The sequence below is a fragment of the Mytilus californianus genome, unplaced genomic scaffold (genome assembly GCF_021869535.1).
Source record: "Mytilus californianus isolate M0D057914Y unplaced genomic scaffold, xbMytCali1.0.p SCAF_3, whole genome shotgun sequence".
In the NCBI taxonomy this organism is placed as follows: domain Eukaryota; kingdom Metazoa; phylum Mollusca; class Bivalvia; order Mytilida; family Mytilidae; genus Mytilus; species Mytilus californianus.
Window position 1 is genome coordinate 65,195,225 of NW_026262679.1, and position 13,243 is coordinate 65,208,467.

General features: G+C 36.1%; 1 protein-coding gene across 1 annotated transcript; it reads right to left on the minus strand.

Moving 5' to 3' along the window:
* Nucleotides 1-3,335: 3,335 nt before the first annotated feature.
* On the minus strand, nt 3,336-7,453 carry LOC127733562 (uncharacterized). Its single transcript, XM_052242908.1, has 2 exons — nt 5,949-7,453; nt 3,336-3,339 (listed from the first exon to the last, which is right to left on the minus strand). Exons 1-2 carry the CDS (start codon nt 7,250-7,252, stop codon nt 3,336-3,338), a joined length of 1,308 nt encoding a protein of 435 aa, XP_052098868.1. The 5' UTR covers nt 7,253-7,453.
* Between the last annotated feature and the right edge of the window lie 5,790 nt (nt 7,454-13,243).

Genomic DNA, 13,243 nt, shown 5'->3' on the forward strand with positions numbered 1-13,243 from the left:
TGTATTTCCTATCATGATTTCCTTGATAGAGGGTGGTGCTGCTCACAAGGAAGCTATTAAACCAAGAGTTCCGAGTGGTGAAGTTGAAATCACCCCTTCGTAATTTTTACGGACGCCATCACGAGTTGGTTGACCATTATGGAATATCCGATTCACAATCCCGTCCCCTTTTTCCGAATGTGACCTACCGAATTAGACTTATAACCGGGTTTAAACTAACATGAGCAACACGACGGGTGCCACATGTGGAGCAGGATCTGCTTACCCTCCCGGAGCACCTGAGATCACCCCCAGTTTTTGGTGGGGTTCGAGTTGCTCAGTCTTTAGTTTTCTATGTTGTGTTTTATGTACTATTATTTGTCTGTTGGTCTTTTTCTTTTTTAGCCATGGCGTTGTCATTTTATTTTCGACTTATGAGTTTGAATGTCCCTCTGGTATCTTTCGCCTCTCTTTTACAACCACTGGGTCGATGTCTTTGATGGTGGACATTTTGTTCCCGAGGACATCATCCGCCCAGTAGCATAATATGCTACCATAATATGCTTAAATTAACGAAGATCAAACAGAATACTGACTCGGACGTCGCCCAATATAAAAAGGTCCGATACAGACGTCACCATGGACACGGTGTAGTCTGGTATGGCAGGTGTCCCCTCATCACCAGACATGACAAATATCCCTAACATGACACATTCAGATCATCTTACTAATAACAACATCAATAATCTACCTATGCAGCCGTGGTCAGTTCTTCTACAAGGCTTCAACATCGTTTCGATAAAAAAAAAGAAAAAAAAGAGGGAAAGTGAGAGTGAGAGTGGAGATGGAAAAGAGAGAAGGAGGATGAGAAATGGACGCTGTGCGGTTAAATAAAAAAGTTGTTGAAGTCAACGTCATCATTTCTTAGACTACCGTTCGTTCCCATCCCCTGCGCCTTTTTATATTGTGTCTGCGGGGTGGTTTGCTTAGTTACAATGCAACGCAGAATTGACAATTTCTTTACTCATAAGAATTTTGATAGTACCCTTTCATCTGACAGTACAGATACACAAGCACTATACAAGACGATTCCTCAATGAGGAAGCCAGAAAGTCAAACAAGCAGTAACAATGACTTCGCGTCCAGTTCAACATCATCCCCTAATGTAGCGCAATATTTGATTCCGTCAAAATTAGAAAGATGCTCTGTACAAGTTGTGGGCCGTCTTTCCAACACATTTGCGGATGATTTTCCATCTGACCATGATAATTTTAACATCGAAGTAGAAAGGTGGAAAGCACGATGGACTAAAGCAGAGGGACAGATCCCTGGTACTCTTGCAGAAAGCTTGAATTTGACCAATTTTGACCTATATCCAAACATTTTCATTTGTTTGCTCATTCTTTTGACAATGCCAGCGACCAGTGCCACGGCTGAACGCAATTTCAATGTCATACACTGGGTTAAAACATATCTGCGTTCTACGATGACAACAGAACGACTTTCGGGTCTGTATCTTCAAGCAGAAATTAACAACTATAGGTCACCGTACGGCCTTCAACAATGAACAAAGCCCATACCGCATAGTCAGTGAGTTTGTATTTTTTAATTTATTTAATAAAACAAGACAGTTTTTTTTAGTTTATTCACTGACAAACATGGTAGGAAACTTATAATCATGCATAATGTTGTCATGAATTATTCTCAGCTTTTACACGATGTTTGCTTATTACAGTCAAAGGCAAGTGTGAGCCATCACCTATATATACATTCGTTCGTCTGTTTTCATTTAGTTGACCTCGTAAGTTGTTTTCTGCTGCCTATCAGTACGTACCCACTTAAACTTGATATATTGTTTATATTTTATCTCCAAACAATTTATAATGTGGTGGTTTTTATTATACTGGTCTTAGTCAATATGACTATTTTTTACCCCTCTGGAATCCCCTGGCTTTTACAGTTTCTTGGCGGAAAAATGTATAATTTTTCACAAAATATGTGACTTGTATCAATCAAAAATGCTTTTGACTCGACCTTAATATTCAATATTTTCAGTTCATATTTGTGGGTCTAAAACCCTAAAATCCAGGAGCATTAAGCTGGACCCACTGGTGGCCTTAAGCCTTAAGCAACCCTCAGACCCCCTGCCGAAATTGGGCTTTACCTTCGAAATATGTCCAGCTACGCCACTGGAAAATGTCTTTTTATAATTGAACACTTTTAAATTGTAAAACGGTTGTTTCTACAGAACATTTTTCACCCCGTATAAACCCGGTACAAATGAATCCGGATGTTGACGCGTTCGAAGCGATAATCAGGACAACATTTGGGATGACAACAATTGCGAATGCCTTTCTAGAACTTACGCGAGTATATATCAATGCGTACATGGACATGGTAGTTTATCTAATCAATTATGTCAGTTTATTTTCGATCTTTGAGTTTACTGTCCCTCTGGTATCTTGGTATCTTTCGCCCCTCTTTTATGAATGTGTTGCAAGTTTTAGATTTTGTATAGAACGTTTAATAAAACTGCGTACTATCAAAAAATGACAGAAACGTCGTTATTTGCCTGATTTTAACAGCATTTTAAGACTTTAATTAAATCTGTTGACTCATTAAGTCAATTCAAATGGCATTGGTATCCCAGTGGTTGTAAATACACTCATCATAAATACCAGGATGATTAAAATTGTATACGGCAGACGCGCGTTTCGTCTACAACAGACTCATCAGACAGCAACGTTCGAATCAAAAAAGTTAAGAAGGCTAAATAAAGTACGAAGTTGAAGAGCATTGAGGACCCAAATTCCGAAAAGTTTTGTCAAATACAGCTAAGGTAATCTATTCCTGGTGTAGATAATCCAAATTTAAAGTTTTGTAAACAGTTAATCTATAATTTTAGATTTCATAAGCACACGAAGTGTGCGTAATGGAATCCTAATTTTATGAATAACCGAAGACAAGATATGAAAGTCCCTTGGCCGTCGATAGATGGCAACACCGTAGCCCTTTAAAAGCTTTGTTCCAAAGATTTGGTTTCATTCTCCAACTTGGCGAGCTTAAGTATCACCAACTGAAGAAGATTTGAATTACTCTAAACTATATAACCATAGTTGTCTATGCAAAATAAAATAAATACTATAATAAGAAAGTACAAAACTTTATATACATGTAACTAATAAGTTTACATTTTGAACAGGTATAAAACAGTGTACATTGACAAATAAATGTAACAGTCAGTGTCTTTTGGCACGTCAGTGTCTTTTGGCACAACAAACAATGGCAGGAATATGTTTTAAAATAGCAACCAGATCTTGATCTTTTGTATAATGAAATCCACCAACGGAAATTTCTTATCTGAAAATAAAATTGAATTTTATAAGAAATATATCCAACCGAAGACAAGCAGTGTAAGATTATAAATGTTTATACATATTTTTATGAATAATGCGCCCTATAAAATTACACTTAGGGAAGGGAGGGCGGGAACACTTTCATATCTTGTCTTCGGTTATTCATAAAATTAGGATTCCATTACGCACACTTCGTGTGCTTATGAAATCTAAAATTTTATTTCATAACCTCCGACAAGATATTCTAGTGTTTAGTTTAAAGCTTCATGATAATATATATTTATTACCTGATTAAAACTGCTTTTTGAAAGTCACTTCCTGCCAGTGGTTTATAATAAAATCTTGAAAAAGTTGTGAGGTTTGACCATCTAGCTTGTTTCATGATTTCTGATGATGACATACCAGCTCTGAAAGCTTTAGATGTACAAGCTGATCTTGTTGAATGAGCTTTATAATTTGTTGTATCAATGCCTGCTGAGGATATGACTGATTTTAACCATCGAGCTAATGTACTAGTGGTTACAGGATGATGAGGTTTTACAAAACTTAATAACAACCAATTTCTATTTAATCTATCATTGGTATCCCTGATTTTTTCAGTAAGTTCTAAATACTTTCTTAAACATTCTACGACACAAAGATTATTATCTTCAAATTTATAAAACTTTAATTCTGGTTTTGTTTTACCTGGCCTACATGTTTTAGTGAGGGAAGGTATTTGGAAAATAATGTGATCACCTTTATCACACATGAAATCTAAATTTAATTTATGAATTTCAGAAACCCTCCCTGCAGATGTTAAAGCAAGTAACATTGTCAACTTTTGAACTAATATTTTCATGGACAGGGAGGAATTGTCACCCCATTCTGTGATACAATTAAGAACTTTGTCAACATCCCAAGATGATTGATATCTTGGTAAAGGTGTTCTAACATTGAATATCGCCCTCATATGATGGATTATAGCTGGATGCTTGCCCACTGAAATACTATTCAATAAGTTATGACCTCTGGAAATTGCAGAGCGATATGTGTTAATAGAGCGATATTGTTTTTGCTCATTGAATAGTGTTGTTAAAAATTCTATTATATTTTCCACAGATGTCTGAATAGGATTAATTTGCCTAGAATTACACCAGCTAGACCATCGTTTCCAGGCGCTTTTGTAAGAAGCTCTGGTACCAGGTCTCCATGCTTTGGAGTATAATTCTGCAGCTGCTTTTGATAAATTTGCTGTAATTGTGTGTCCCCCGATACCTTCCAAGCTGCCAGATGAAAGGTCCCTGACTGGGCCAGTGGATGGAATTGACCCGTCGATGATCGAAGGATCTGAGGAAAACTGGGTAGACGGATTGGGTCTGCAATCGTCATCATTAAAAGCATGGGATACCATGGCTGAGCTTGCCAAATTGGTGTGATTAAAATAGTTGTTGCTTTTTCTTTTTGTATTTTTGCCAAACATCGCCCTATTATGCAAAATGGAGGAAAAGCGAAGCCTTTTAGATTTGTCCAAATTAGAGAGAAAGCATCTGTAGCCACAGCATTTGGGTCTGGTCGCCAACTGACGTACCTTTCTACTTGATAATTTAAGCGACTTGCAAACAAGTCTATTTCGCAATTGCCTAGGGCTTTTATTACTCGGGAAAATATGTCTCTGTCCAGCATCCAATCGGATGTGTCTGACGTATTCCTGGATTCCCAGTCTGCAAGGTGATTTAACTTGCCTGGGAGATGCTCTGCTGTTAGAGTAATCTCCCTTTCTTTGCACCACATCCAAATTTCTTTCACCATCTGTATTAAGGTGCCTGATTTTGTGCCCCCCATTTTGTTTATATATGCTACTGCTGTAGTGTTGTCTACTCTCATATGAACACTAAACATTTTGCAGATTTGGTGAATACTTTTAGCCCTAATAATGCCGCTAAGAGTTCTTTTAAGTTTATGTGATACTCTAATTCTTGGAGACCCCATAGTCCCCCAGTACTTATATTTCCGCAAACAGCCCCCCAACCTTTGTTTGAAGCATCTGTGGTTATAACCATATCTGGGGTGGCCGATATGATAGCCCGACCGTTTGATTGATCGATCTGGTTTATCCACCATCCCAATTCTTCTTGGGGCCCCTTTTGAAAGTTGTATTTTTGTTTCGTAAGATTTGCCATCTACCAACGATTTTATTTGTAATAACTGCAGGTATCTGCATTGTAGATTTGCTGGATTTATAGCTTGCATTGTTGAAACTAGTTTGCCTGTTATTTTTGCCAATTGTCTTACAGTTACCCATTGAAGGTTTAGAATTTCTTAGGCATTCTTGTTTTATCTTGACAACTTTTTCTTGGGGAAGTGTGAATAACATTTCTTGAGAATCTATTTGAAAGCCTAAAAACTCGACTTGTTGGCTTGGATTTGGTTTGGATTTTTCCCAATTGATAACAAAACCTAGATTTATGAGGAGAAAAATAGTGCAATCTCTTGCCTCTATCAATTTTTCTTTTGAGTCTGCCATTAGTAGGATGTCGTCTAGGTAAATAATCAGACGAATCCCTATTTTTCGAAGTAACCCTACAATTGGTTTCATTAATTTTGTATAAATTCTTGGTGCACTGGCCAGACCGAATGGAAGGCATGTAAATTGGTAAATTTTGTCGTCCCAAAGAAATTTTAGATATTTTCTGTGTTCCTCGTAAATGTTTGTGGTCAAATATGCGTCTTTCAGATCTATTTTGCACATCCATTCCCCCTTTTTTAGCAGGTCCCGTACCATGTATAAACCTTCCATTTTGAAGTGTTCGTATGTTATGAAGTCGTTTAATTTTTTCAAGTTTATCACTGGACGGTTTCCCCCGTCCTTTTTTGGAACCAGGAACATGTAACTTAAAAATTGGGTCTGTTCTTGGTGAACAGATTGTATTGCTCCTTTTTCTAGCAATTTCTGAATTTCCTGATTTAGAGAATCTTTTTGTTCTCTGTTGAACATCGGATATTGAGGAGGTTGCCTTTGTAATGGTAGGGTATTGAACTCTAGTTTGTAACCTTGAACTATTTGGAGAATAAAGTGATCTCCTGTTATTTTTTGCCAGTTTTTTAAAAACCATCTTAACCTTCCTGCTATGGGAAGGTTGCACTGAATTTGGGAAATTTGAAAGTTTTTGTCCAGGATTACTTTTGGTACATTTGTCTTGATTATTGAAAGTAAGTGATATGAATCTTGACTGTTTCTCATTACACTTGGATTTATCTCTAAGGGATACTGACCTTCTATATCCTCTACCTCTGTATGTACTACCATGTCCTCTTGCCATGCCTCTGCCCCCAGCTCCTCTCCCTCGTGCTGAGGGCCCATCTCGAAAGGGCGATTCTCTTTCTCTCCTTGGATTGGCATGTCTGTGTTTTGTACCATGACTTGCATGGCTTGATTCGTGGTTGTAATTGTAGTTCATGTGTTGATATCCCCCTCGTCTCTTTTTCTTGAAACCACCCTTCTTTTTTCTTCCTTTTTTAATACTGAAGGCGATTTTTGAGGCTTCTTCCCAGGTCTTACTCGACTTTTTGAGGACTTTTTTGAAGCCTTCCCCAAATAGACAATTTCCACTTTGAGAGATTACATCCTCGTTTTTGTCCAAAAGTTCTTTGGCTTTTTTGTAATCCTCGGTCATTTTCAGTAAAGTGTTTACTCGTCTATGCCGATCTACAGCTAGACTTGCCTGACCAACACAACATACAGTCTTTTCAACTAATTGACACATGTGTGCTATGTCAACATTATCCACTGTTGGGTTTTCTTTGGAATGTTCTCTAATGGAATCCGACATCTCCCATAGTTGCGAGAGTGGGCCCATTATTCTAAAGATACGTTTTTGGACACCTTGAATGCCCTTTTCAGCGCCTCGATCTAAATTGGCATTTAATTTGTCCATTATAGGATAGACATACTCGTCTATTTGTTTACACTGAAAGTGTGGATCGTCGGGGATCGGAGCATGCTCCAGAATTTTCTTTTCGACAATTTCGTCTTTCACGAAGGTTGAAAATTGTGCTTTGGCATATTTCAAGCGTTCTTTTGACAATATCGCCTTACCCGCTGAACTACTTGCAGTCGGATTGAAACGTTCATATGTAGTGACGGCGGATACAGTTTCGGAACAAACACTTCTTTTTGTTCTCGAAGACGAGTCTGTATCACTTTCAGTTTCACTGTCTGATTCACTGCTACTTGAATCAGACGAACTTTCCGACGAACTGTCTGAGGAACTTACAACTCGTCTTCTTTTTCTACCCTTGTTCTTACTAGAACTTGTAGGGGACGCGGCCGATCGACTACTTGGATCGCCATCTTGGACGCTATCGTCCGATAAGTCTGCCCGACTTTCAGCTGCGTGTATACTAACACGATCAGCCATTAGCAAAAGTTTATTTTGCAAATAAATAAGTGAATTAATATAAATATAAAAATTCCACTGATATATAAAAAGTTACCGAGAATACGGTGAATACAAAGCGTTGTCTGATAGTTGATGATGCTGCGAGCGAGGAAAGTTGGAGAATGAAACCAAATCTTTGGAACAAAGCTTTTAAAGAGCTACGGTGCTGCCATCTATCGACGGCCAAGGGGAGTAAACACTAGAATATCTTGTCGGAGGTTATGAAATAAAATTATGACCATATCAACGATAATTCATGTCAACACAGAAGTGCTGACTACTGGGCTGGTGATACACTCGGGGAGGTAACTTCCACCAGCAGTGGCATCGACCCAGTGGTTGTAAATAAACTCATCGTTGATACCAGGATTCAAATTTTCTTCGCCACATATGCGTTTCATCAATAACGCTCGAATCAAAAAAATTTAAAAGGCCAAATAAAGTACGAGGTTGAAAAGCATTGAGGACCCAAAATTCCGAAAGGTTTTGACAAATACAGCTAAGGTAATCTATTCCTGGGGTAGACAATATATAGAATTTCGAGAAATATCAAAATTGTGAAAAAAATGCAAATTGGGAATCTTATAGAAAACAAAAAAAATTGGTTACTAAAACAAAAAAGAAATCCATTATTCAGAAACTTTTTCATGGAAAGATGTGGGAGAAGTACCAAGCAGCAAGGATTTTTGGCCAACAGTCAAGCCCTTCTTAACCAATAAAGGGTAACATTTTTCAAAAGCTCTAATCTTATGTGAAGGCAACAAAATAATTGATAATCAAAATGAAGCTTCTGAAATATTGAATAATTTTTTTTTATAAATGTTGCCAATGATATCGGCTCAAAAGATACAATTATTGATAACCACCATCCAAGCATTAAAGTAATTAAAGAAAACAAACCAGAAAAAGAACTATATTTTAGCCCAGTAAATTTTGAACTTGTAAAAAACGTTACAAATCAATATAAAATTAATACTAAAAAGGCAACAGGAAAAGATGGAATTTCTTCAAAAATATTAAAACTATCTGAAGCTGAACTATCCTATTCAAATCTAGATAAATAAATAAATCATTTGAATCAGATGTTTTCCCAGACAAACTATAGGAAGCGCAAGTTATAGCTTTACTTAAAAAATCAAACAACTAAATATAGACCTGTAAGTATTAAAATAAATTGAGAGGTCTACAGAAACTCAACTTGTTAATTATTTTACCTAATTCTTTTAACATTTTTCTGTCTGCTTTTCGAAAAGGATACAGATGTCAAACATATAATAAAAATAATTGAAGACTGGAAAAAGGATTTAGATCAGAACAAATATGTAGCAGCTAAATTAATGGACTTGTCCAAGGCTTTGGTTGCCTATCCCATGACCTCCTTCTACTAAAATTAAAATTTTAGGGTGTCTCTGCCTCTTCTCTTAAACTTTTGGCGAGTTATTTAACTTTTAGAAAACAGTGTGTTAAAGTAGGTTATAATTCAAGCTTCTGGCAATCAATGTTTAATGTGGTACCACAAGGTCTATATTGGGGCCGATATCATTTAATACTTTTTTAAATGACATTTTCTACTTTATTCATAGAATTGAACTCTACAATTATGCAAATGACAACACCATTTCCTACGCAGATAATGACCTAGATAAATTGATTAATACTCTTGAAGATGAAAGCAAAAATTATGATTTTTCAACCCTGTATACCACCATTCCCCATGTTGAATTGAAAAATCGTCTAAAAGAAATAATCCACAATGCTTTTCAATATAAAAATGGTAGCATTCGCTATAAATTTATTGCTTTGGGATACCATACGGCGTATTTTCTTAATAGTGAACAAAAAGGTAAAACATGCTACACAGAGGAACAGGTGATCAGTATGCTGGAGTTTCTTATTGACAACGTATTTGTTGAATTTTGAGGTAGACTTTTTCAACAAATTGTCGACATTCCTATGGGAACGAGCTGTGCGCCTCTCCTTCTTATTTTCATATGAGTCGGAGTTCCTTTACCCTTTAGGACCACCTGATTCTACCCCTGGTTTTAGTTGGGTTTATGTCTTTTTTTTTCTTTGTAGTGTTTTTTGTCTTTTCGTCGTATTTCGTTTTTTTGCCTTGCATTGCCAGCTTCCTCTTTGATGAATGAATATCCATTTGTATGGAACGTTTTATCAATTAATGTTATATCTATCCATATTACGAATTGACGAATCATCATTACGAGATAACAAAAACCACATCATGTAATGAAACAACTACACTACAAAGAAAATAAAAAATGGTGTCACCGAACTTGTTTTCTTGCTACAAGTAAAATAAAAAAAATTCATTAACATTCCTTTTAAAAATTTTACTAAAAGAGTGATCTCCCTTATATTGATAAGTTGAAAAGTTGAATCGAACAAAACAAATATGTAGTATTTTTTAAAACGGTCTACATACTGCAATAAATCAATTATTTTTCTTTATTCAAATAAACAATCTTACACGTTAATTGCCAATCTCTATCCAAACTTGCAGATTTTAGTAAAGAACTAGACCGTTTTAGTACTGTTATTTACAATCCAAGACGGCGGTATGTACAGTTAATCTACCTTAAGAAATGCCGATACCACATTGAGTGATGATAAAAAAAAAGTGATGTCAAAACAAAAAAACTCAATTTTGCCATTTTTTGAAATTATCATCGTATAAATACCTTAACTGAGAAATAATTTCGATATATAAGCATAACATAGGACAAACATGCCAGTGAATCTAATACTTAACACTCCATTTGTAATATTTGTAGAGCATATTGTATCATTTTCGATACACTTAACAAATCAATTGTGACCAGCCATTTTTTTTGTTATCCTACAGCACAATTAGGTTAACTTCATATAGAGAATGTGTTGCTTACTTCAATTAGCAAGTAATTCGGTCCCAATATATCACTTTGTACAAGAAATTTAAATAAAGTACCACCACAGAAGAACTTCAAACCCACATCCAACTCAAAACTGAAAACAAAACATCAACAAGACTACAAATCCGCCAACATCAAAGTAAAAATATACACCAGTAGTACTTTCGGACAGTAAAGGGAAATGGCTAAAAAGAAAAGTTACAACATCAAACCTCTTTGAAAATTCAACATGGTGGAATGAAAGGGGTGCAAAAAGCAAAAACAGATTTGAATTGCTAGGAAAAAACACCAGACACAAAATAAGTATATTGGGTCCTATCTGGACATATGTTTGATTAAGTACTTGCAATCTTACCACATACAACAAAAAATACATATCAAAATCATTCCATGGACTGATGCCGTTGAAAAGTTGTCGAATTCTATCGTAAATCCATAGAACTTATTAAACAATGCAGACAGCGTAACCATACTAGAAACTCCAGTATATTCAATACACCATTGGAATAAAGGCAAAAATCATAAAACACCAAACGACTTCAAATCTTCAAATCCCAAGATAAAGAACTGGAAGAACAAGTTAAAATATTAAACAACGAAGTGAAAGATATAAACACAGAAATCAACAGTCAAACGCCAAAATTTTGGAACGACCTACAAGTCAAATCCCATATACAAAAAGGAGCTCATCAAAACTGAAAGAGACCACTGCAATTTATATGTAGATGGAAGACATTCAAACAACCTTCTGGTTTGCAGTTGGCAAAAAAAAAGTCAAAGATCAGGCTCAACTTGAGATTGTTGGTAGTATTCGCAGTTCGAGTTCAGTACTGGCTCTTCCGCGCATCACGTTTGAATCAATATCATCAAGCACATTTAGCCCGTTAAAACCAGCAGCGCTAAAATCAAAACACAATCAACAACCAGTCAGACACCCAAAAATAAGAGCAGATCACATCATAGCAACATCTTTAACTTACCAGAAAAACGAAACCTGAGAATATGATCTATTAAGTGCAGAAGCATAAAAGATAAAACATCAGAGTCCAAGCAGCAGTAAGCTACATGGTACAGAAAAATTGGTACCGTTAATGTCAAACCCGACAAAATTTGTGGAACAGAATCATGGTTAAAAGGAGAACAACCTGGAATTGGTAAAATTATTAAACATGGCAACATCCAAAAACACCAACATCATGTTGACAGGAGACTTAACTGTCCAGATATAAACTGAGAAACAACTACAGTAAACTCAAACGCAAATGATAAAGAAATCCAAACCAAACTCATGGAGCGAACAGCAGCATTTCAACTTACCCAAATCCATGAACTAACAACAAGAGAGAACAACCTTCTTGACGTAGTGCTAACTTTAAATATATCTCTATATGTCACTATGTCATACTATCAACGCAGTAAATCAAAACAAGTCTATTCAAAAGCAAACTGGGAGACATTAAATGAAGACATCAACAAAACATCTATAAGGATAAAACAGATGTACACGCAAGGTTCCAACGTCCGAGAAGTGAGTGACACATTCAAATTAGTATTATTCAAAAGCATAAACAAACACATGCCATCCAAAGAAATCTGCTAAAAAAAATATATTATAATTGTATAACACAGGATAGTTATTTAAAAAGAAAAGCAGACTGTATAACACAGGATAGTTATTTAAAAAGAAAAGCAGACTGTATAACACAGGATAGTTATTTAAAAAGAAAAGCAGACTATACCAACAAGCAAAGCCCACAAGAAACATGGCCAACTATAGACACTTTCAAAAAGAAATTAAGAGACAGATTAGGAAAGCTGAATGGACATATATCAACGATACCATACTAAAAGGTTAGAAACAAATAATACCAAACCATTCTGGGAATATATGAAATCCAGGAAAAATTACAACATTGGAGTGTCCCCATTTAAGAACAAAGGAAAAACTCATCAGCGGCAGTAAAGGAATAAACTGTTAACACAGAGATATGTCGCCTATTTGTTATTTTGATAATGCAAACGTTGAAATTAAAATAGCAATACTTTAACATGTAAGTTATGCAAAAATTTAAAGTCAATGAACCGTGACTGAAGGTACAGGGCTAAACAATCTCTATAGAAATGAGATGTGCCAAAGCTAATACAACTGCATACCAAATACCATTGACTTTTCATAAGTCGTTCCCTTTAAACAAACCTAAACACAAACATTAACTTGTAAACTATGTAAAAGTTTCAAAGTCAATGAACCATGATGAGGGGTTGGCAGAGGCGGATTTAGGGGGGGGGGGGGGGGCAGAGGGCCCGGGCCCCCCTTTTGTGGGAAAGATTTGGTTGATTATATAGGGAATCACCGTAGCATAACTGGAGTGGGCCCCCTCTTAGGCAGTCAGTGGGCCCCCGCGTATGAAAATTTCTGGATCCGCCACTGGTTGGGGCTATATAATCTCCATGGAAATGAAACTTGCAAATGCCAATACATTTGCATACCAAATATCACTACTTAAAATTAGTGGTTCATTTAAAACTGACCTAATCACAAACTAATACATGTAAACTAAGCAAAAGTTTCAAAGTCAAT

Bases quoted from the DNA above. Each gene is read 5' to 3' on its own strand.
- LOC127733562 (XM_052242908.1), bottom strand. From the start codon at position 7,252: ATGGACAAATTAAATGCCAATTTAGATCGAGGCGCTGAAAAGGGCATT.